This window comes from Cricetulus griseus (assembly GCF_003668045.3).
Source record: "Cricetulus griseus strain 17A/GY chromosome 1 unlocalized genomic scaffold, alternate assembly CriGri-PICRH-1.0 chr1_1, whole genome shotgun sequence".
Classification (NCBI taxonomy): Eukaryota; Metazoa; Chordata; class Mammalia; order Rodentia; family Cricetidae; genus Cricetulus; species Cricetulus griseus.
Genome location: NW_023276807.1, coordinates 7,693,167 through 7,719,088, shown reverse-complemented (window position 1 = coordinate 7,719,088; position 25,922 = coordinate 7,693,167). Strand labels below are relative to the sequence as shown.

The 25,922-nt window shown below is 41.5% G+C and overlaps 1 protein-coding gene across 1 annotated transcript in view; it reads left to right on the top strand.

The window, feature by feature from the left end:
- The first annotated feature begins 1,243 nt into the window (after positions 1-1,243).
- Positions 1,244-25,922, top strand: part of Slc9a4 (solute carrier family 9 member A4) — a 52,007-nt gene continuing 27,328 nt past the window's right edge. The window contains exons 1-4 of the mRNA XM_027386748.2: positions 1,244-1,499; positions 7,381-7,844; positions 22,943-23,202; positions 25,130-25,347. Of these exons, the coding sequence (XP_027242549.2) occupies positions 1,244-1,499; positions 7,381-7,844; positions 22,943-23,202; positions 25,130-25,347 (1,198 nt within the window). The remainder of the gene's footprint in view (positions 1,500-7,380; positions 7,845-22,942; positions 23,203-25,129; positions 25,348-25,922) is intronic.

The following is a 25,922-nucleotide window of genomic DNA, read 5'->3' as shown; positions in this document are numbered from 1 at the left end:
TTACCACGGCAAGAGACAAAGTGACACACTGTGGCCCTAAGCATGGCTTGTTTGTTGTTTTTACCATTCTCAATTCCATTGTCTTTAGGAAAATACATATTAAATCTATAGGCAGTTTTGGCTTTTTCAAAATTTTTCTTAATTATCTTATTTACTATCCTAGGCAATTCATGGAATGAACACAGTAGCACATTTGACAAAATGCTTTCGGAACTCCATAGACAGCCCACACAGACAATTGTACAGAAAGACCACATTACTAAAATGGTTAACTACAGGTTTGGGCATTCTAGAACATCTTCACAACCGGGTTTTCAGACACACTCATCCAGCTTCTTATCTGGTTTTTTCCCTTTGCAGAAACTGTAAAGTTTATAGAACGGGAGCCTTGTTTCTTCCATATATTATGGGCCAGAAAATACAGCGTTCATTATCTTTCTGGTCCTTGCCTTGCCTCCGCCTCCCTTGTCTATGAAAACTGTGTGACAGGTCTTCTAGGACAGTCCTATTTTTCTCCTCATGGTTTGGCATACTCATTAACAGCTCTTTATCCTCGAAAGCACCTTGGTTTGGATGCTAACTGGTCCACAGCTTGTCATTACCAACTCGCAAAGGGTGCCATGTTGCAGGGGCCCACTAGGTGTCAGTAGCGTAGCCTGCCAAGAATCTTCAGAGCCAGCATTTCATTACAAAAGTCAAATCAAAGCAAATAATTAAGTGTGGTTCAAGAGCTACCTGCAGCTTTGACCGGTTCAAAACAGGTGAGACAGAAGCAGGAGGTGTGGAGGATCAGGTACAGTACAGGTGACTCCTTCCTGGGATCCAATAGGCAGGAAAGATTGCCTTCCTTATTAAAGGACTTCAGTGATTCACGGAAAGAGTGTCCTTCCCAATTTACACTCACAAGATGAAGCCGGTGTTCAGAGAGGGAGGAAACAGCTTTGCATGAAGAGGGATTTCTCTTCGTAGATTTCTCTTCAATTCAGAATCTGATGAACGTCCTGTAGGTAGATCTCTTTGGAAGCCTACATTTGATCGAGAAGCTGAGCTGCCAGAACAACAGCAGATTTTAAGAAGATTTGAAAACATGCACCTGCAGAATCATCACACTGGTCTCATTTGGGAATGATTTTTGGATTGCACATATATTACCTCTCACCCGGGTAATGAGGCTGGAAACCTGCCCTGCCTCCGATGTATGGCACACGTCAGCCCACAGGTGTGTAGTAAGAGACCCACAGGCATGGGGCTTGCAATACATATGGCTTTTAGTTCTTGGAACTGGTTGCTATGGCTGATGGTCCTCGCATGTTCGGAAGCATCGTCGTATGTGAATGAATCCTCAAATTCCACTGCCCAGCAGGCACCTGATGCTCGGTTTGCTGCTTCCAGCTCAGACCCCGATGAAAGGATATCTGTGTTTGAACTGGATTATGACTATGTTCAAATTCCCTATGAGGTCACCCTCTGGATACTGCTCGCATCTCTTGCAAAGATCGGTAAGTCCTCGAATACATGTTTAAGGGGGATTGCTTCCAAGCTAAGGTATCACATATGAAAACCTCTTATAGATGGACGATGGGTTAAGTGGATATTAACTGTTAACTTGTAGTGCATTAAAATGACATCGCCTGAAATCAAGAGAAAGTAGTGGCTGTTTAATGTTTCAGGATTGCATTTGAAATTTAAATGCAGACTTCTACGCCCTTCATTGTTTTGACTTTGTAATTCAAGAACACAACCATGTGACTTACCTGTCATGTAAACATCTCATGCTCTATGATTTTTTTAATAATACAATGTAGATTGTACAGAGCTTGGAAAATGTCAGAGATGAGTAATATTTCTTTTTACAAAATGATCTTCCTTCATCCCAGCCACGTATTGTAATTTGCCAGTAGCTTTAGTTATTCACTCTTTCTAAGAGACTCATGTTTCTTGAGAAGTGACAGGAAGCAAGGAGAAAAATTAGCACAGGCAACTCTTACACCCCAGCGATGTGGAGTGGGGTATATGAGACACTATCTGTTGGTAATGTATGGCTCTCTTCCTAACTCAAATGGAGCTGCCACTCACCTCTGCTTTCCTTTGTCAATGGAAGTGAGCTCAAGTGAATGGATTGAATTCTAGTCAATTGCTCTTCACCCAACAGTTCTATGACTGGTTCACATTCTAAGACCAATGTGCCACCCCTTCTCTCCTTAAAACCGCTTATTCCAAAGTGGAAAATCCATACAATTTTGTCAGTTCCTGCACATAACATTGCCTCTGCCTCCGCTATGATAAACTGTAGACAATTTGAGGGTACAGATGGTCTTATTGATGTAGAATCTTTCAGACATTTTTATTTTTATATACATACATGTATATGTGTACACACACACACACACACACACACACACACACACACACACACACACACAGCATTCAGCAAATCGCAAGAGATTTCTCCCAACCAGCCCTTTCCATTCCATTGTAATCCTTTCTCATAGCTTAAAACACATAGCTGCTCTAAAGAGGCACCCAAGTACGCCCGAGGCTCCTAGCACACAGGAAGGAAGGAGTTGCACAGGCAGACAAGAGCCCATAAACATTCACTATGGACTACACAAAGCTCAGTCTACATTTGGGAGAAATCTCTTGCGATTTGCTGAATGGTTAGTTTACACAAATCGTACATTGTTTGGAAGGAGTGTTTGAGTAAAACTGGCTCTCTAAATGAGTACTGTGCTCAGTCCAGGGCAGGGTCTAGCACCTTTCATTCAGCTAGATCGGTAATGGGAATTTTCAAAGTTGTCTCCCATGACACCTTCGTGCCATTTGTAAACAATGGGGAGTATTGTCTCCACTTGACCCTCTCCCACAACTTTCCTCCCTCTGCTTGGCAACAGCTGAAGCTGGTGTGGGTACTTAGAACACAGACCTGTAGCTGGCTAGTTGGCCCCTTTAGCTACCAATAGACATCTAGAAGCAAAGGCGGGGGCGGGGGTGGGGCGGGGGGGCGGGGGCGGGGGCGGGGGCTGGGTCAGTATGTCTCTTTTTAAACATTTGCATAAGGTGTTGTTTGTTACTTAGATGTATTGCTTGTGCTCAGAATTCACTGTCAGGAAATATGAAGAGACTATGGGGGGACATTGTTGTTCAAGGGACTCTCAGTTAAATGTTATTGATTTTCATTGATATAATTCAGTATGATTTCAGAAAGGAAAAGTACTGTAGTAGTTTATCAGTTAACATACTCAAGAATGAGTTTATAATTACTACTCTTCAGGAATCTAGATAAGTCTGTACTCTATAAGCATTAGGGAACAGAAAAGAGGCATAATTATTAAATACATGTTATGTGCTAAATACTGAGCATGACATTCTATATAATATGATGGTTTGTTTATTGTGATATAAACAGTAATAATAATAAAGATGATGGTACCTATGGTGGTATCCAAACTTTAGCATTTAAGGAATACCCATGAATGAGTATTCAGATTAGATTCTGAATAATAACATAATTTTAGGCCTTATTATCATCATCATGTATTATTTCCCATTCATTCAGGCGCATTTGCAGAGTACCCACGCAATGCCTGGAAGCAAAGAGTTTGGACATTAAGGCACATAGTTTCACAGGGATGAGAGTTTAACCTAAACTCATCATTGACACTTTGACAGGAAAATAGCATCCCCTTTAAATACCTAACTATAAAACACAGATACTACAGAATAAAGATAATTAAAGTCACTTCTGACATTGTGAGTTATCTTTTAGTTCCATCACACTTCTGGGAATATTATGGGAACCATTCCTGGAACCATTTGGAAGGACAGTACTGAAGGTTGTCTGTCTTCCATTTCCTAGGACTTTATGTTTCTTTCCATTTCCCTTTCGAGCACTGGAAATTATTAGAAGTTTAAAGTGACTGACTTTGGGATTCTGCTGTCCTTCAGAAAGGGGACAAATGTTTTAAAGCCTAACATGCGTAAGTGCTTCCTATTGCAATGTGGCAAGCATGTGGCCTGTTTCTGCCACAGCTCTGCAGGCCCATTTTGCCTTAAGGCAGATAGATCCTTTTTGTGAGTGCCTCAGTTCAAGGAAATGGAGCCAGAATGGCAAAACAGAGGTTTTGAGAAAACACACAGGCTCTGTGCCTTCCATGGTATGATTTAGAAGTTAAGTTTGATTAAAATAAACCCTAAATGGAAGACCAAAGTAAGGAAGGTGAAGAAGAAAATGAGGCCAAAAGTGTTGTGATTAGAAAACTGAGAACTTGAGCTTTAGAAGGCCTTGAACTGGTCTCAACACTAGTTAAGTCTAACTGAGAGTATGAGTGACATTCTTTGGTGATAATTATGCTCAACTGTATCAACCTGCACGCACGCTCGTGTGCACACACACACTCACATATATATATATAATATATATATATATATATATATACACACACACACACTATAGGATGAGTTAAAAATGATTCTGAGGGAAACCGTATCTTCTTTTTAATTAGCTATATATAAAGCTCTCCAAGGAGACATTGACTGGTTCCCCAGTCAATGGAAAGGAATAGCCTCTGGAAAGGAATCTCTCTGTTATATGGCACAAAACATTTTCCAGCTTTTACTTAATAATCTTCCCAATTCATACCTTGTTTAAGCCAGGTGACATCTCTCAATGATGGAGCAATGTGTCTGTTAGGACCATTCCTACTTTGTTGTTGTTGTTGTTGTTATTGTTGTTTGTTTGATTTTTGACTCAATGCTCCCTCCCCTGACTTAAAATGTTTCTTATTCTATTACATAACTCTGCATATCTTAGGCATTTCCCAAGGCACCCAGTTTCCTTCCATATGAAAGCATCTCTGATGACCACTTAGCCCCTTCCTTCCTTCCTTCTTCCTTCCTTCCTTCCTTCCTTCCTTCCTTCCTTCCTTCCTTCCATCCTTCCATCCTTCCTTCCTTCATCATAAACTTTTAGACCCAGCTGTTACACCGAGTTAGCTGCTGATATTTGTTAAGCAACATAATGATGTAGATCTTGTACTTAAGTCTGGGGGAATTGACAGACAAGTACAGAGAAGTCATGCACAAAAGTGGGAGATAAGCATCACTGTTACTAAACTAGCATTGTAGAGATAAATTGTTTTGATATGACATTAATTTTTGAGGAAGACACATTAATTCCTCTGGTGGAAGTGGGAAAGGGGCTTAGCCTCAAATTCTGAACAGGACCTAAGGACAAAGGGAAAGGACAATTTAAGGAGGGAAAACAGAGCAATAAGACGGGAAAGGGGCCTGCCTGCAAAAGATTTTGATTGGTTGTATTGAAGGGCGGAAGCTCTTGAGGCAGGAGGTGTGGCTTGAGGAGGCCCACATGAGCCACTGAGTTTCATGTCTTTGTATTTATAGATTATTTCATGCACATTTTACTAAAGCCGCATATGCCATGTTATTTCTGTCTTCTCATTTATTCATGTCTTACTGTTAAAACTTTGCCAACAGTGGGAGATGCAGTATAATTCACATCATTGCTTTCTACCTCATTGAATTCCACAGTGCTTTGTTCTTTACACAAGAGTGCTCAGTAAACAGCATTAGTTTAAAATCCATGCAGTGCTGAGTGCCTTCCACATCTTAGGTAGAACTGAGGCAGTAAGATACACAGGGTTGGAGAACACAGTTTCTTAAACCATGACTTACAACCTCACATGTGGTTGGTTGTACTGCGGAGTATTGTGTTATGAAAAATTTAATAACAACAATAACAAAGGTTTCTGAAAAACTGGCCAACAATCGATCTAAACATCAAATGTGTAATGAGATCAGGATGTTTCTGTCTGTGTTTGACTGAGTTTCATTACTCAACTTCCCAGCAACCTTAGTTGAGAGCACACAGTGTGTGCACAGCTGCTTACACAGTGAATGCTGCCTGAAATGCTTAGTTCTTACTCTGTGAACTACAGTGTTTGATTTACACATGAAAGTTCTGATCTTATAGAAATGCAATGGTCTAGTATAGAAAACATAGACTTGTGACATTTTTCTGCCATCATCCCTAAACACGTTCAATTCTTCTGGCTTTGAATTGTATTGTGTTTGGTTGCTTGACTTTAAAATTGCTGATCGAGTTGCTAACATGAATTCTATAAATACAATAAAATTTAAATGCATTTTGCCTTAGGAGTAGAGCAGAATTTACCATAATTTCTGAAATATTCCAAAACATGCTTCTGCCCTTCTTAGTATGTATTTTACATAAAGTGGTGTCAGAATTGATAATTATACATTTTTCCCATTTCATTTATTCTTTTAGTATTTCCTATATGCATGTATAGCATTTTGATAATATTCAACTCCCCACTCACCTCTTCTACCTTTTTCCGGATAACCCCGAGTCTGCTTCCCAACTTTATGCACTCATTTAATCTTTTTTCTTTTTTATAATTCATGGAGTCCAACTAGTGCATAGGTCTGGGGCCACCTACTGGAGCATGGCCAACTCACCAGGGACCACACCTCTAAAGAAAACTGACTCTCCCTCTTCTAGCAGCCATTGACTCTCAATAGCTCCTCAGCTAGGAGCAGGTCTGGTTGCCTCCCTTACCTGCCCATGCTAGAATGTTGACTGGCTTGATCTTAGGCATATCTTGTGCCAGCAAGTACAGTTCCTGGGACTTCACAGGTGCAATGGTTCTGTCAGTAAATGTTTTTATCTGTCTACCTATGGCACATCCTTAGACAGGAATAGAATAATAGATCTCAGAGGGACATTTAAGATCCAAATTATAGCAGGAGTTTAAAGAGAACTATGCAGTCAATAGCATGAGAAATGTAAGGACCTAAATAAAGGCCCTGGATGTAGAAATGGAGAGGAAGGGATGGACTTTAGAGACAGAAAATGGGAATCATAAGGAGGAAATCTGGGCTGACTACATAATTGGCAAAAGTGATAAGGGACATTCTTGAGAATGTGAACCTATTTTCTTCTTTGCTGGGTCCAGTTGGCAACACTATTAGTTAAGAAGGGGAGACTAAATACCTAAGTTTTATTTCTGTGATGCAGAATAAGCGTGGGATAAGAAGAGATGTAGGATCTGGTCAGATTCCACCTGAGCTCTGGGTTTCACATGAGTGCACACTTTTCATACCAACTTCTCTTTCCCCTCATGTGCCCTCTGGGAAACGTATCACAATCAGGAAGTAGGGAAGGAGGGGACCTGCAGGCTGTGACTGGTTCTACTGATAGTACACGATTTATGCGAAACCCTCAAGTTCCTGCAACAGATGGGATGCCTGGCTCAGAGATGCCAGACACTCACCTACCTTCCCACTTTCCCGACTCTAGACCTAGCCTGGTTCATTGGCAAAGATTGTCTTCTCTGTTCCCAGGTTTCCACCTTTACCACAAGCTGCCCCATCTCATGCCAGAGAGCTGCCTGCTCCTCATCGTGGGTGCTCTAGTGGGCGGCATCATCTTTGGTACCCACCACAAATCGCCTCCAGTCATGGATTCGAGCATTTACTTCCTGTATCTCCTTCCACCCATCGTGCTGGAGAGCGGCTACTTCATGCCCACACGGCCCTTCTTTGAGAACATAGGCTCCATCCTGTGGTGGGCAGGCCTGGGGGCCCTGATCAATGCCTTCGGCATTGGTCTCTCCCTCTACTTCATCTGCCAGATCAAGGCCTTCGGCCTTGGTGACATCAACCTGCTGCAGAACCTGCTGTTTGGTAGCCTGATCTCGGCGGTGGATCCTGTGGCCGTGCTGGCTGTGTTCGAGGAGGCACGTGTGAATGAACAGCTTTACATGATGATCTTCGGGGAGGCGCTGCTCAACGACGGAATCAGTGTGGTGAGTCACCCAGACCTTGTTCCCGGAGGGATGAGGCTGAAGTGGCCATAGGGGCCAGTGCTGCCTCGGCTCTCCATGTAATGGTTGTGGCCCGGATCCTGATGACATTGTGTATTAACTTCTCATTAGTCGCCTTGAAGAGAGAAAAGGAATAGAAAACACATCATTCAGTTTACCTTTCAATTCAAGAATTTTTTTCTTTAGCTTGGAGAAATTATTATTTATAGCCATACTGTGTACACTTTTGGCCAAGACAGTACTTTTGTTTCTGACATATGTCTATATGCATATATGCATACACACATATACTTAAAAATCATAAGACACTAGATAAAGTTAAATAAAATTCCTCTGGTGGTTGAGACATGACAGAGAAGTCATAGAAATAAATCAGCTTGTGTAGTGCCTAGTCACATGCATATGGAAAATGTGAGTGAGGACTCTCTGCTTAGGAATTCTCCAGAGAGAAGCAGAATTGGATGAACAGGCTAGAAAGAGCAAGGCTCAGCACCAGGCCCCAGGAATTGTTCCCAGCCTGGGTTGCTGTATATTCACAACAAGTCAAGCTCAGGGATCATTTTCACTAAAAACTACAGCATTCACCAGCTGTTGGCCTGTAAGAAGTTTATACACACTTTTATGGAATTTTGCTATTTAAAACCTATATTCCTGTACATAAGCTACACTAGAATACATATTTCATTGTAAAAGATTCAAATAAAACAGAATGATTGGTCATAAACAGGAAGGTTCCGCTTGCCTTCTCCCCATTCCTTATGCAAAGAGCAAAGCCTTTAACTCATTTGTCCTTTTCTCTCCCAGCCGTCATGGTGAGCATATACACATCTGCAGATGCATAGTGTCTTGACGACCACTGAGGGATCATATGACATGTGTCGCTTAGCTGTAGCTACTTCGGCTTCTTCCACGTCTCATCAGCCATTGCACAATATTTTGTAGATTAACAATTAATTAACAAGGTTAATGAACACAGTAATATAACACAATTTATTTCACAATTTCCTCTATGGGTGGTTATTTCAGCAGTTTCGATTTTTCTTTGTATAAATCATGTTACAATAAAATATGCTCTTTTTTTTCTCCCTGGCCCTGCTTTTGCATTTGGGACTATTTTAAAACAATATTTTACTAGTAATGAAATATTCAGGTTAAGCAATTTAAAACTTGATACATGTGGCTATTTTAATCACTTCCTATTTCTACCCCATTGGTAAATGAGAGGTTATCACCCTAGGATTGTGGGAATGGGCGAAGACTTGATACCTGTGTCTTAGTTTCTTTTCCATTGCTGTCACAAAACACCAAGCCCAAGGCCAGGTATAAAAGACAGTGTTTAATTGAGCTTGTGGTTTCAGAGGTTTGGAGTACATGATGGGGGAGCAAAGGAAACAGTGTGCTCATATCTTGATCCTCAGGTAGGAGACAGAGAATATTGAGAATGGTGCAAGTCTTTTGAGACCACAGAGCCCATGCCCAGCACACACTTCCTCCAACAAGACAGCATCTCTTAATCCTTCCCAAACCACTCCACCACCTGGGGACCAAGCATTCATACATATGACCCTAGGGGGGACATTCTCAACAGAGGGCTCCAACAGCAGGTCATTAAAAAGTATAAACACAGCCCAGGGGAGTGGGACATCAAATAACACCCAAAACCATGTGGCCCATCTTAGGAAAAAGAACACACCAGCAGTGGTTGAAGGGGGCAGGGATGAGGCTTAAAGATTGAAGGGAGCAGGGTAGGGATTAAAAGAGGGCAGGCAGGAGGCTGGAGCTTCTCTGATCCTCACAGATGCATTTGAATTGTGTGCAGACTGGCAAGGGTATGCAGGAGCACTGCCTGGCAATTTTTCTCAGGAGACTTGTCTGGCTGGGGCTGTTAAAAGGGGAGCAATGAGGCTAAGAGGAATTTGCATCTAGGCTGGGCACACTTGATTTTTTTTTTTTTCCAAATGCCAAAGTAACACATGACATTGAACTTGTGTGACCTCACCAGCCCAGCTTTTCCAGAAAGTCTTTATCAGCTTTTGTTTCTACAGATAGGGTTGATTTCTTTAATTTGCCCAGAACACACCATCTCTTTATCAGGAGCATAATCACGTGATAGGCAGAAATTCTTGCTGAGAAATCATCTGCATTCAGTACCAAAGCAAGTTCTTGCCTGCTGCCGCGGAGCGAGGATCAGGTCTCACCCTGAGGTTTCTCTAACAGTCTGTCAAGAGCCAACCTCATCGTGGTTTCCGGTGGCGATTCCATCACCGGTGACATTTGTTTGACTTTCCCAAGGCTAAATTGCTTCCATAGAGATACTTGTAAAGAATGATCATTTCAAAATAACATTATAATTTCTGAGTAACTGCAGTGTCTGCTGAGGGTGATGTTGTGACCTCTGCTGGGCAGCGCTGCCGTTGCATTGGCTCCTGTGAGGTTGCCCACACGCTCATCTTTGGTCTCCCACAGCACGGTGAGTATTAAGTGTGTGCCGGGCCACCACTGGGTCCCTAAGTGAAACCAGAGAAGCCCAGGGCCAGATTTAGAAGGCAGCTGAAAACAACTGCTACTTTCTGTCGTCTAATGGTATTTTGAGCTGAGGGCTTTGAGCTCACCCTTTCATTGAGCAAAGAGCCTGACCGAGGGCAACAGTCACAGCCCTGCAGAAGGTTTGAGTCACCCAGAGGTGGCCTGTGGTTGATGGTTACATGTGATGACAGCTCAGATTGTATTTCTAGAACAGTCGAAATATCCATGAATCTGTTTCACCAAGAATGAACCACATCAAGGGTTCATCTTGTGGCTTCCCATTCATTCCTTCCTTTTGCTAAATTTTCAAGTTATGGCATTGATAGCTAGGAGGGACCTTCAGAGCCTGAGAAACAGGGCAGACACAAGCGTATCCAGGGTTGCAGTCTGCGCTGGATATTTGCGGAGATTTGCTATGAGGGTGGGAAGAGAGGGCCAGGGGAGAATGAACCAGTTGTTCTACAACAATCATTTTATCAGGATGTGCACATTGAAGTATGATATTGTGTGACTTGATTGTCTACAACTTTCTTTTTAAAAATAAAACATATTTCTAATATTACTTTAAAAATACCCTAATATCACTTACATCCCCAGTGGAGTCTCCTAGTTAAGCTTCTAGAAGAAGGCAGAGACAGAGCTACTCAGCCAGGACCCATGGAGGCCAGCTTTGCATTTACTATTTTATTAAACCCATGGATCTTATTACGAAGCATGAAAGATATCCTCCATTCAAAAATGAAGAAAACCAGACACAAGAAGTTAAAATCCCCTGGGTTATAGAGCAGACCTAGGTGCCCAGCTCTTTTCCTTCCATTCCCTTTCCATTTTCTTACCTTTTGAAATTTCAATTCTGAGCTGTAAGTGGGAGGAGAAAAACCTACCTAATGATTGGACTGGGCTCAAGTTCCATGACACAAATGATCTATCTCTTGTACAGAGATGGTGGACTTAGTGACTTTTCACACAAGGCTTTAGGTAAGACCATTCATGTCTCTTCTTGCTGTAGAATTGGGATAATTGCATTCTTCTGCTTGCAGGGTTCATGGAAAATTCATATTCAGCTTTAATTACAGTAAGTTCCTGGAAAGGCCACTGAGTGCCTGTGATTTTCACATCAGCTCATGAGCACTTTCAGCTCACCATAGCTGGACAGCTGATTTTAAATATGCTTCACCCCTTTGGCTGTAAGATAGATGTTTTCCTGTCTCCATCTATCTAGTTGCCATAGATCAACTTGCCGGAAAAGCAACAGGTAATTCCATTCATGTTTCTAGCCACTCACAACATCTCTCCTTGCCTCATACTAGTCTGCCTCACTTGGAAGGATGAAGTCACACAGGACCAGATCCAGACTGGAACCCAGGCAATCTTGCTCTGCTTTCTCCGGACCCCATTACAATACTGTTTTGTCAACTCTAACCCTCTCCTTCCACAGCTCTTTCCCTGTGTTCTCTAGGCATATCTCTATGACATCTTCCAGGAATGCCATGGTGGAGGGAAATGCCCTACACTTTCCAAGCATTGGTCTTAAGTAATCTCACCGATGAATGCTTTAGCAGATTTTCCTATTCATACCTCATGGGACATTATGAGGTGAAGAATCTGCCTCACTTTATAAAGTGACAGTATATAGTAGTTGTGGGTAGGGTTCCCTTAGGCCCAACCATTGAGGTCCATGAATCCTTTCTGGCCATTCTTTTTAAGGTAAGGGCTAGGATGACTTAGCAGATGACTATGTATACACATTTCTTCATTGCCATTTATGAATTGAAGGCAGACGCCCAATGAAATTGTGCATATATTAACTGAGTAGAATCCAGTTTTTGCAGTGTAAAAATCCAGAAGACAGAGTGGTCATCTTCTTGGTTTGATCAGTCAGCTGGTCCTGCAGATGAGGTAATCAGTGGAAGTTTGTAGTAGAGATCCTTGACCTCTCCTTCACTTTGTAATTTGATACTCTGTGTACACATTATATTGCTAGCACTAGGTCCTAAAATTCCTTGATCCCCCCCCCTCCCATTTGGAGTTCACTGTTGACCTTTGGTTCCTCATGAATCCCATAATCCTTGCTTTGCTTAAGGAATTCCTGGTAGCCCTTTTGATTTCTATTCCAGCTGATTCTTTTGGCATCCATAGAACCCATCATTTATCTCTGAGCAAGCAAAGGGTCTTCAAGGGCTCATACTTTTAACATTACCATAAGGGAAAAGCAGTAACATTTAGTAGACACTGGTTTTGACTGTGGGTCTTCATGGGCTGATGCATTCTGCTATGGCCATGTTTCTGAGTATTGAGCAGTAGCATTGAGCTGCCTTTCCAGTTAGCACCTTGTTCATGACAGGAAATTGTTGAAGTTCTGCAGTGTGCTGGGATGCTTAGCTGGCCTAAGGGATGGACGAAGTGGATTCAGTGCACTTTAGCCGTGATCTTTCCAGCTTGGGATGAGTTCATTGAGATGTGAGAATCCATCCTAGGTCAAGGTGTATTTGACAAGTTCTTGCAAGAAACCATAAGAAAGTTGGTGTATGAGGGGATATGAACCTACAGAAACATCATTTATGAGCAAGGATCTCAAGCCAGATTCCCTGTATATGATATGAGAGGGACTTATCCAACCTGAGAGGGTGGTTATGAGGTCACAAAATGGGACTTCTGGCCAGCTGGCACATGGTAGGTGACGAACAAATATCCTTTAATCCTCACAATCCAGAGGAAGATCCACACTAGAAATGCAACATTCTAGTGTGGTGTCTACCAGGCACAGAAATAAAAATGTAACCTCAGGCAACCAGAATAGTGACCTCTTGGTTGGTCAGCTCAGGAGCCTGTGACATGCCCAAAGTGAAAGGCTTTCCCAAGGCATTTCCCACTCACTGGTGGCAGGGGAGGAGTCAGACCCACTTACTGGGATCCCAGCATTTGTTTTTAGAAACATGAAGTCAGTCGAAGTATTTGGAGGTTTATCTGGTGAGCTTGCCCTCTGACAGTGAGGCATGGAACCAACGTGGTGTGTGTGTGTGTGTGTGTGTGTGTGTGTGTGTGTGTGTGTGTGTGTTACAGCAACCAGTAGCCAGTAACCAGGTTAGAAAGGTAGAAGGTAGCAGGAGCTAGAACAAGTGAGGGTAGTCAGTCGAAGTCCCCAGGAGTGTGTTTCAGAAGACAGAGTGTCACCAACATGGGGAAGCATTTCTGAACCTCAGCTCCTCCACAACTGGGTGACACCTTGCCTTCAATATTGGTGTCTAAGTTACAGGCTCCCCAACAAGCAACTTGAAAGACTTGCACCTTAGGGAGGGCAAGCCTCTCAGTGGCATGCTAGAAACATATACTGTTAGATAGGGGCCTTCAACTATGATTTTAGGACAGTTGCCCAAATTGGACTCCCAAATGCACATCTGGATTATTTGCTTCTGCTTGAAGGAAGAGAATAGTTGAGGTTTGAATTGCACCAACTTATCTTTAGCCAGAAGACACTTATGAACCACTCATGGTGATGGGCACTCATTTATGTCCCAAGGGTAGGAAAAAGGAATGAAATTTAGCTAGTTACCAAGCTATCTCTTTTATGTCAGGAGGTGGAGTTGAGCAGTTGTAGGAATAGATTTGGAGCAGGAGAAACACTTAGGAGTAGAGTGATGGCCTTTAACTCTTTAGGGAATAATGAGAACAAGGACAGAAAACCACCAAGAAGCAATTCTGTCAATACCACTAAGGGCCCTGAACTCCCCACCAACAGTGCCAAGTGTCTCCGATGTGAAAGAAAGCAAGTCTTTCTGATGTCTTGAATCCCCACACTGTAAACCTTCAGAGTTCCTCTTGATAAGCTTAACCTATAAGCATGTGCCTGCCTAGTCTGCATTTTTCTTAGAACCTGTCTCAGTCACAAAGGTCCCCTAGGAAGTTAAGTAATATTTTCATGGAAATTCCCAATGGGGGGGGGAACACTTTGGCATGCCAGATGCAGATCAGACAGCTTCCTAGTCTTGTGGCTTTTGCCAGACCATCCTCTGCCAGTATCTGTGCTAATGCTCTCAGCTGGGCATGCTGAGTTATAGTGTGGAAATAATAAGGTGAGTTTCATGTGAAAAGTCAGACAAGGTGGATTGTGGAAGGAGGGGATTGCTGGTGGACAATTTCTTTCCCTGCAGCTCCTTTGGTAGTTAAACAAATAACCATCATCTTGTAGAACTTGTTGTACAAGCCTGCACTGTAGTGTTAGACTCTGATTGCAGGGGGAGAAAGCTTTTTGATTCTGCCTCTAGGATATGATAATCTATATGTTCTTCCTTCTCAGTACCCAGATCCAACTTTGGTTATTGGTGAATGTCTTAGTCATTTGTGGTTATTCTAATAAAATTTCTGAGTTTTATTATGCTATGAATAAAAGAGTTGAGTTTGGTTCATTATTTGGGGGCTGAAAGTCCCAATTATTTTGTTACCTGACAAAATAATTTTGTCCATGTTATTAGAGGGCATGGAATAGAAAGTGAGCCTCTTTGTTGGTATAAATGTGGGCTTCAGGCAGGATGCTGGTAGGGCCTGCTGGTGGTGTATTCATTCTCCTTACTCTGGGATGGACTGGCATTGACTCCACCATGAAGTGACCACTGACATTGAATTTGAGGTGACTGCTAGTGTTGGACTTCAGGTGACAGCTGATGATGGACTTGAGATGACTGCTGGTGTTGGACTTGAGGTGACTGCTGGTGTTGGGCTTGAGGTGATTGCTGGTGTTAGGCTTGAGGTGACAACTGATAGGCCCTGCCCCAAATGACTTGACAGAGTTTGATGGGAGGGAGAAGGAAATTAGATCATTTTCAATTTAAATAAAATGTATAAAATCATTTATATTTAAATAAAATGTATAAAATTGTTTCCAATTTAAATAAAATTTATGCAGAAGAAAGGAAGAAAGAAAGAAAGAAAGAAAGAAAGAAAGAAAGAAAGAAAGAAAGAAAGTGAGCCTCTAAGGGTAGGAGACATGTATGACTCAAGGGAGGAGACAGGTCCTCTGATAATCACTGCTCCAAAGAAACTTCCAGTGAGAGTGAAAAAGCATTCCTCCAGGAAGAAAGAGAGTGTGTCCCATCTGAGGGTGCCCCCACAGGCCTCATTACTTTCTAAACGCACCCACTTCTTAAAAGATCCCTTTACCTCTCCACATTACCACACCGGCACCAAGCCTCTGGCACATGAGTACTGTGTGACATACACCACACCCAAGCCAAAGCCATGACTAATAGATTAAAACCACAAGAAAGAATTGAGCCATCATAAAAGACAACTTCTTAAAATCATTTGTTTAGATTTTTTGAGAAGCTCATACATGAACACTGTATTAACATTATCTCCATCTCTTCCTCCACTACAATTTCTCCTGTGCTCCTTAATTTCCTCTCAAATTTATAACCTTTACTTAAACAATTTTTGTTACATATATGTAAGTATATAAATGCAATCTACTGAGTGTAGTTAGTGTGTTTTATGTGTATGTGTGCAGGGATGGCCACTTGGAATTAGATAATCCTTTGAGGATTTGCCTCTGAAGAAAATTGAATCTCTCTCTCTCTCTCTCTCTCTCTCTCTCTCTCTCTCTCTCTCTCTCTCTCTCTCTGTGTGTGTGTGTGTGTGTGTGTATGTGTGTGTAAGTATCCATCAATTGCCCCCCATAGTTTTTAATCTGTGGTTGGAGCCTTGTGAGATCCTCTCTATCCAAGTTAACTTGTCAACAATTGTCATTGTGTTGCTCTTGTTTAAGCAACCATATTGTTGAGATTTCATGGGTGTAGCTTCCCTGATATATATGTATATACTATGTCTCAGCAGACTTGTCTTCTGGCTCTTAGTCTTTCTGTTGCTTCTTTTGTGGTGGTCTTTAAGCCTGGGGTATTGTGGCTGTGTTATAGAATTATCAGTTGAAGTTGGGTATCTCACAGTCAGTTGTTCTCTGCATTTTAAATACCATTGGATTTCTGTAATACTCTCCACATCTGTCGCAAAAAGAAGTTTCTTTGATGGGAGCTATATTTACTTGTGTGTATAAGAAATAGGTATTTAGAATGCAGTGAAAAATTATTTTGGTTTAGGAAAGTAGCAGTAGAGGTTATAAATTCTAGAGGACATGTAATTGGCTATGTTTATACTCCTAGGCATGGATTCCTTTGTATTGAGTGGGCCTTATGTACAATTAAGCAGCTGTTGGTTATCTAAAGATATAAGTGCCACTATTGCATCTCTGTGTATATTTTGCCATGCTAACCATTGTTGTGGTGCACAAACTTTACATACAGGTAGGACTAGTGATTGCTTAAAAAAATATTGGCACCTTGTATAACAGCTTCAGATACTATAATAGCTAGTCCTTATGGAGGAGGTTTCCCAGTAAGTTCCAGTTTGAATCTTCCAAGTCCTATGTCTGAAGTATGTGTTGTCTTCAACAATTGCATCTTACTTTCAAACTCTGGGAAGATACAAAAAACAACATCAATAGCCTATATTGCTTTTGGGGGGGGGGTGGTAGGTCTCTTAGACTCTCCTGGCCAACAACTCAAAGGCAGGCTTACTATGCTGGTACTAGGCATTTTGGGAACCCTGCCCCCCAAATCCATAGACCATTCTTTGTATTTTTTTTAAAATAAAATACACTTAAACTATGTGTCCGTGTATCTGTGTGTGGAAGTATGCTTGTTAATTCAAGTGCCTTAAAAAGCCAGAAGAAGTCATTATATCCCCTGAAGCTGGAATTATTATTGGTGGCTGTGAGCATCTAGTTTGAGTTCTAGGAATTGAATTTGGTTTAAGTGTGTATACTCTTAAACCCTTTACCATCAGTTCAGCACCCTTAATGATATAGTTCATTTGTCTTAGGTGGAGACAGAAGTTCTGTGTCCTAATCATCCATCCATCCATCCATCCATCCATCCATCCATCCTTCCATCCATCCATCTAACCATCCATCCATTCCCTCATATCCAGTCATCCATCTGTCCATCCAAAAACCATTACTGAGCAGTTGCTTTATCAGATTCTACTCCTTCAAAGATGTTAAGAATGTCTTTTAAAATCTAAAGCAACTTTTTAAGAGACCTTCTTTACTGTGCTCTAACTAAAACAGACATACCCTGCAGCATCTACCATATTGAATACGACTGATCACTGTGCTACAGGGAAGAGGATAGTTTCATATCAGGAAGCAAGATACCTATCCTGAAAATGACATACTCAAAACATGGCCAGTGAGACTGGCTGAAGGTGCAGTCCTAAAATGTGTAGAGGAAGAAATTCAGGGTAAACAGTGCTGAGGATCATTACTCCAGAGCCCCACTACGAACATGTCTGGTCATTCATTTACACTGTACTGCAATAGATCTTCTCATTTCTCTTCTTGTTTTATCAGCTTTCATACCACTGAGTCATGAATTAAGTGGGCAAATAGCATAAGGATGCTGGCACAGTTACATAAGATCAAATAGCTCTAGCAATAGAAAGCATCACACAGGTGAAGAAGAGTACATGATTATGATAAAAATATTACTTCATAAGGATTCCCCAAACTCATACATGCACATGAATCTAATTATAAGTGTCTACTAAACATGAAATCAAATTGACATATTCACAGTTAGGAAACGACTATTCTACAAGCAGTGCAGGAGATTCTATCAGCTTGTCTTAGGAAGTGATAGGACAAGCTAGGAAAAAACCCTGCAAGCCATGGAGGGTCTGCACCTACCAACCACCTTGTCCTAGTTGCTATTTATGAGCTCTATGTCTAATGCCCAAAATTAGACATTCTTTTTAAAGTGCACACTTACCGAAAATGACCACTGTTTTTAACCATAATGAAACTTCCATAAATTTAGAAACCTTCAGGCCATTCAGAGTGCTTTCAGTGCCCACCCGTCCCAGAACGAAATGAAAATAAAAATTCCAAGAATTAGAAATTAGACAATACATTTCTTCCTACTCTGTAGCTCAAAAAAGAAACTATGAAAGAAATTATATAACATTTTGATGAAATAATAAAAATACAGCATTCATAATTTATCTGATAGGTGCTTTAAGAACATTTATTGCTTTAAAAGCAGAAAGATGAAAATCAATGATATGAGGCTCTGCCTGTAACAAGAACAGTTAGAGCTAAGTCAAAGGCAGCAATAGTGAGACAATTGTAAGGATGGTAATAAATGATAACTTATCATTTAAAAATGATAACTTGTCTATGCCTCGGGGGAGAAATCATATCTATTCCTCATAAACTCTTTCAGATATAATGTAGAAAGGACCAATTTCCAATCTTATTATACAGTCAACTTTGTTCTGCCATCAAAACCAGACAAAGGTATATTAAAGACAGAAACCTACAGACCAATATCCATCATGACTACTGACCAAGAAATTATCAATAAAATATTATAAAATCAAATTTAACAATATATAAAAAAACCCAAAGTTATGACCACAGAGGATTATGTCTATTCATTCAGTTCATCACATAAATAAGATAAATGATTTCATTAACAAATATAGTCAATTATTTGACAGGTTTCCTCACTCATTTGTGATAAATACTTATGGTAATATAGGAGTAAGAAACATTTTAGATCTTTATTTTTATTTTAAGAGATTTTTGAAATTTGTAATTTATGTGTATGGATGTTTGGCCTGCATATATATGTTCATATACAACATTTATCCATGGTGCTTACAGATTGTGTGAAACTGGAGTTATAGATGATTATGAGCCACCGTGAAGGTGCTCAAAACTGACCCCGGTCCTCTGCAAGAACATCCCATGCTCTTAACCACTGAGCCATCTCTCTAGCCCTGTTTTTTTTCAGTCATAACATATTTAGATAGGAAATTTACAGCTTGCATCATACCAAAGCTTAAACACCAAACGCTTTTCTTCTACGATGAAGATCAACATGAGTATAACCACTCTCAAAACTCCTACTTACTAGACTATAGAGAAAAGCATGAAGCTAAGATCCCACGAGGGTGGTGTATAATCAGCAGATGGCTTGATGGATTATAAAGATCATTAGGAAACCATAGCCCTGCTACAATAGAACTCTCTTTGGTGAACTTATCAGGGTCATAGCGTAGTAGTCACTTTGTGTAACTGAACACTGAGATGGTTAGCACTAAGAAGGAAGATTCATTCAAGCTCACACTTTTAGTTCATGTCTCTGTATATTCACTAAAGTGTTTTTTTTTTTTAATGGGTGTATAACTTGGCCAGAATCCACTGATTTCAGCAGTGTATCATATGAAAATCAGTCCTCAACAAAGATGGAAAGTATTTGCACTTGGAGTTCACACTCCTCTTCTGCATCTCAGTGGGTCAGCTGATGTTCTTAGTTATCAGCTGAGGGTTTTCTGGACTGAATAGGCTTTGTGAATGTTCACAGTGGCTTCAGTTACAGTCATAGGTGGCCGGGGCATCTGTCAAAGGTAGCAAGACCCTTTCCTGAGATAATGAGTCAAGAGGAACAAATTAGTCTTATTTCTTCATGTCAGGGACCTTCATGAGATTTAGCTTCTTTGTTCACACATGAAACATATATACATCTGAAATGAATTCAAAGAAAATCTTTTGTCATTATAATGACAGAGACTGCTATTTTAGAAAGGTAAAGATTTTTCAGAGAAGTATGAATTGTATGTCAATGTCTGTTAGTTGAGTGGTCCACTTAGCTTCTGAAAGTGCCTTTTTTTACACCTGCCACTACTGGAATCCAGGGTCAAAGTAAGTCCCTATGGCTGTGTAGCCACTCATAATCTGGATATCTATGTAAAAAGAGTTTGCGTTTGTGGCAACAATATACAAATCTTTGAGCTGCAATTATAATCCATGGATTTCCTCTGGATTTGAGAGTCAAATGAATGCCCACTTCACTTCATTCAAACCTACCTTTTATGGGTTTGTGGGATCATTTTCTGGCCCTGCTTCACTGTTTTGTGAATCCTGCTCAAAGAGGCAATGCCCAAAGTTCCAAAGACCCACATGAGGTTTGGTCCATGGTCAGCTAGGAAGTGATATGAGGCTAAGTGAATCCACTGAGTCAGGGCACGGGCACAGTTTCTTTTGTTAACTGCTCCAAACCATGAATCACAAACTTTAAATGCTCATCTAAGCTCTTCTCATAACATGCTTTTAAAAAGTTTGATTGAACTCTGTAGAGTAGGTTTCTAAAATACGACTGGTGCATAAATACTTCCATAGGTACCATTTAGCTCACTCATAGATCATCACCCAGAAGGTATCAGATGTATAATGTGTGATTAGAGAGGTTCCCATGAAGTGGGGCCAGGGACCAGAGACATCCCTTAAAGCCAGATACAGACTGACCTGAATGAAACAGAGAGGAAGGAGGGAAACTGGCAGGAACTGTCTGGCTGACTTTTTCCGAGTTTACACAGCCCTTGGGGAGCCCTCAGACTGAGGAAGCCAATCAGAAAACTATCTGTCTTCTTGGAAAGGTATCTCTTAGTGTCCATGCCACCTCAGTCCCCAGGGGGAACACTGATGGAAATTATGTATAGGTGGTTGGTGAGTTCCCTTCTCTGCAGCCAGAGGTCTGAATGACTCTGAGTGCCACAGATACAAGAAACTGATGGTCTGCACCACACTGACAGGACAAACTTGGTCAAAAAGACAAATTTATAATCTTTTCAGTGATCTCTGTTGGAGGGATTGTGAGCACAAAAGGAGGGTCATCTACCTCACTCTCCTTTCTCAACATTTCTATATTTTAGTATGTGGATACCAGTGTGTGCGCACGTGTGTGTGTTCTGTGTGTGTGCTCGTGCTAATCTGACTCTCAAGTTCTTATGCAATTTTTAAAGTAATTGCCTTATTTCTGAAATTCACTACATCCAGTCTCTGTGTGTACCTGTGAGTGTTCACTGCCTCCAGCAAATCTGTGCTGTATTTTCTCCTTCTCCATTATCTCCAGCCTTTTCTTTTCCTGGTGAGTTAAAACTTCTCTCTGGAGGAAAGGAGGAAAACCTGGCTATGATCTCTTCATGCTTCTCTATGTGGCCAAACTTGCTACTAGCCGCTTATAACATTAAAAACAAATGACTAATGCAAACATACCACTGTGTTCTGGGCTTTCCCCTTGAGTCTTTATTCTCCCCTCAGCAGTCTGTTTTCAATGAGGCATAGGGAATGAAGTCTGCTGACAGATGCTTGGGCTGCTCCAAGGAACTACCTGTTCTTCCAGCTCACAGTCTAAAGCTAAGGGCCATCCTATAAAATTTTTGACATTTTACAAATTCAGGCAGGAAAATAAATGCATACATACTCTCTTAGTTAGGTTTTCTATTGCTGTGGTGAAACACCATGTCCAAAAAAGCAAGTTGGGGAGGAGGAAAGGGTTTGTTTGACTTATACTTCCATATTGCTGTTCATCACTCAAGGAAATCAGGACAGGAACTCAAACAGGAACCTAGAGGCAGGAGCTGATGCAGAGGCCAGTGGATGGGGAGCTGCTTACTGGCTTGTTTCCCATGACTTGTTCAGCCTGCTTTCTTAAAGAATCCAGGATCAGCAGCCCAGTGATGGCAGCACTCACCATGGGTCCTTCCCCATTCATCACAAAGAACACACCCTATTGATGGATCTTATGGAGACATTTTCTCAAAGGAGGTTCCCTTCTTTCAGGTAACTCTATCTTGGCCAAGAGGGGCTGGACAAATTAAAGGCCACTTTCTGAAAGCCCAGACTTGATGAAACCTTGCTGCTATGAAATTCTGGGCTCCAGAGGAGGCAGAAGGTCTTCAGAGAGAAGATTGGTCCCAGGGAAGAAGGTTGAGTTAGGCTAGCAGAGAATGTGTTGCTTGGGTTAGACACAGGCACGTGGCCCAAGCTTTTACAGAAAGCCTCTCAGTAGGCTGAAGCTGCAAGGCTGCAGAGGAAGGATTTTCAGGGCACATGACTCAGACAGGCTTCACCGGAAGTCCTCATATTCACATGGCTGACTCTTCCCAGAGGTACCTAAAGAAAATTCATGAAGCCTCTTTCTGCTGCAGTGTCCCTTCTGCACTCTGCTGAGGGAGCTTAACCTTGTGCTCACTTTAAAGGAAAAGCAGAAAGGAATCACCAGGATTGTAATGCAGCATATAAAAAAAAATGTATGCTCAAAGCAGACAGGTAATACATTACCGGAAAGCAGAATCACAGCAGAGAGACTGGCACACTGCTATCTCCCGTTTCTTATTAACACTTTCCTTTGATAGAAAAGTTGCTCTTGTGCATGGGATGAAATAATAATTCAATATGTGTATACAATATGTCAATCGAATTGAGATAATTAGCATCCCCACCTTCTCAAACATTTTTCATGTGCTCAATTATTGAAATCCAAATACTCCCCTTTTCTTCAGCAAATCTGGATCTGTCTAAACATGTTGGAGTGCATTTAAAAATTGGGTAGTTGTGTTAATACTCTTGTACTCAGTTTAGCTGAATGCAAAGTTGAGAGGCTCCACGTGTAACATCTTCTAATGTCTACTTCATGTTTCTCTCATTTGTATTTTCTCAGGTTTTATACAACATCCTAATTGCCTTCACTAAGATGCATAAATTTGAGGACATAGAGCCCGTGGACATTTTGGCTGGATGTGCCAGATTTGTCATCGTGGGGTGTGGGGGAGTGTTTTTCGGCATCATTTTTGGATTCATTTCTGCATTTATCACACGTTTCACTCAGAATATCTCTGCAATTGAGCCACTCATCGTTTTCATGTTCAGCTATCTGTCTTACTTAGCAGCCGAGACGCTTTATCTCTCTGGCATCCTGGCGTGAGTACAATCTATGGCTGTGGTCCCATGGGAATGAGTAGACGCCTTGGGCGCTGGATGGCCTGTGTTTCTGGGAAAGGCCTGAAGCTGGTCCCTTGAGGCACAGCAAGATTTAGGATTCCTAACTTTCCGAAAGCTGATTCTGGCCCTCTGCCAAACAAATGTTCCTTTCGACATTTGCCTGAGGAACGTCTAGCAATCAGAATGTCAATTTAAACTGTTCAGGGAAGCTGGTGCTAAGAAGAGCTGGGAACAATTCAAGCTTGAAGTCCATCTGAACAGTTTCTTTACTTCCTCAAAAAATTAATTTAGAACCAAGAGTGGTGGTGCCTGCTTTTAATTTCAGCACTCAGTAGGCAAAGGCAGGTGGAGCTCTTAGGTGTTTGAGGCCAGCCTGATCTACATAGCAGGTTTCAGGACAGTACAGCCAGGAAAGACCCTGTCCCCCCCCAAAAAAATCATGATAGTAATAATAATGATAATAATACTAATTTTTAAAATAGAAGAGGGGCATGCCATGAGGAACTTGCATTCTGGGTTCCACTTATTGTTATCCCCCTTCTACCCCTTCACAAGCCACCAGGAGAGAGTAAAGCTAGGTAGGTGGGCTAAGTGCTGATGTCCAGTTTTTTGTCCTAGTGAAGAGATTTCTTTAGATGTTCGACCTCATATCCTTGTAACTTTGAACTGTTTTTCCTAGAATGAGGCTTCTCTGTTTGGCTTATTAGATCTAGTCTCTACACAGGCAAACAGAATTAGTTGCATTGTATAGAAATCCCTATGCCAATCAAATGTAATAATATGGGCTTTAGGTACCATTATTTTTCTGCCTTAAAATGACCACAGCTGCCAGGACAAGAACAGGACTTTCTTTACTCTATCCAAGGTAAAGGGCTCCAGAAAAGAAAAACTTGAAGCGTTTGAAAAACATTATTATAAGAAATAGCATTTGGGAGCCGAATGGAGTATGTATGTAATGACAGCACTCAGGAGACAGAGGCAAGAAAAAAATTAAGAACATACTGAGTGCTCTATCTGTTCAACTGAAGTACATTTATTTGGTTTAAGGCAGAGTCAAGTATCTTCTATCTAGAGTTGGTGCTGAAAAAGTTCTCTGTGAGAGAAGGGAGATTCAAATGCATTTTGCTTCTGATTTTCCTGAGTGAATGGCCTGCCTCTCTCTCTCTCTCTCTCTCTCTCTCCTCTCTCTCTCTCTCTCTCTCTCTCTCTCTCTCTCTCTCTCTCTCTCTCTCTCTCTCTCTCCCTGTGTGTGTGTGTGTAGGCAGAAGTTTCTGTCTTGCCAGCAGCTCCCAAATAAACAAACACTGAGGCTTACATTAGTTACAAATGCTCTGCCAATGGCTCAGACTTCTTACAAACTAGCTCTTACAACTTAAATTAAGCCATATTTCTTTTCTATGCTTTGCACATGGCTGGATACATTGTGTCAGTACAGCATGTCTGTCTTGCTTCTCCCTTCTTCTGTTCAGGACTCTTCAGACTCTCCCCTTCTTTTTCCCAGCATTCTCAGTTTGACTCTCCTACCTAACCTTACCCTGTTCAGCTATTGGCCAGTCAGCTTCTTTATTAGCTAATGAGAGTAATACATATTTATAGTGTATGAAAGGATTATCACCCAGTGTGTGTGTGTGTGTGTGTGTGTGTGTGTGTGTGTGTGTGTGTGTGTGTGTGAAGGTCAGGCCTCACCCACTTTCCTACCACACTTGCTTTGTCTTGTACTTGGTTGAAGAGGAAAGCAGCAAATCTGTGGTCTATAGACGGAGATTGACAGGTCCACAGACAGGATGAGACACTGATTCTGGATAGAGATGGGCTTCCTCTGTATACAGCCTTGCTTTTTTTTTGGCAGGTAATCTCTGTGCTGTGGCAAACACTGTTTCTCCCTCAGTCTCTGCTTCTTCTGTAGAATCACAGCTTGTGCGGTGACAATGAAGAAGTATGTGGAAGAGAACGTGTCCCAGACATCCTACACGACCATCAAGTACTTCATGAAGATGCTGAGCAGCGTCAGTGAGACCTTGATCTTCATCTTCATGGGCGTGTCCACCATTGGGAAGAACCACGAGTGGAACTGGGCTTTTATCTGCTTCACACTGGTCTTCTGCCAGATCTGGAGAGCCATCAGTAAGAGACACCAGGGCTCCAACGCTCTCCTGTCCCGCTTCCTCCCAAAGTTTCCTTTTCCCTCTGTTGAGCCAGAAGGAGAGAGCCAATGCTGTGATTTTCCCGCACAGGGGAGTGCAGACAGCTCATCCTTACTGACTAGAAACATTCTATTTGTCCTCCTCAGACAACTCAGAGCCACCATCAGCTGACTAGAGGTTCTCCTCAGAGGCGAGGATGGAACAGGGAGTATTTTGTGTTTTGGTGAGAGAGAGGGCACTTTCACATCTACACATTTAAAAATAACTCAGTAAATATATCTGTTGCTCCACTTCCTTGTCAGCTTGTAGGCTCTTGCATGCTAACTCAGATATAGATTATAAACTGTGAGCATTTACACTTCTGATACAAGATAAGTGAGATCTCACAAACTCTATTCTATGTAAGACAAACCCTGTCGGGAAGCATTCACAAAGAGTACATCTAGTCTAAGGGATGAGTGAGTGAAGAGTCTAGGGCCAGCAAAGGATCAAGGAGTGAATTATTATTTTTTGGCTTTCATTCGTTTTTGTGAATGACTATTTTTAAAGTTCATT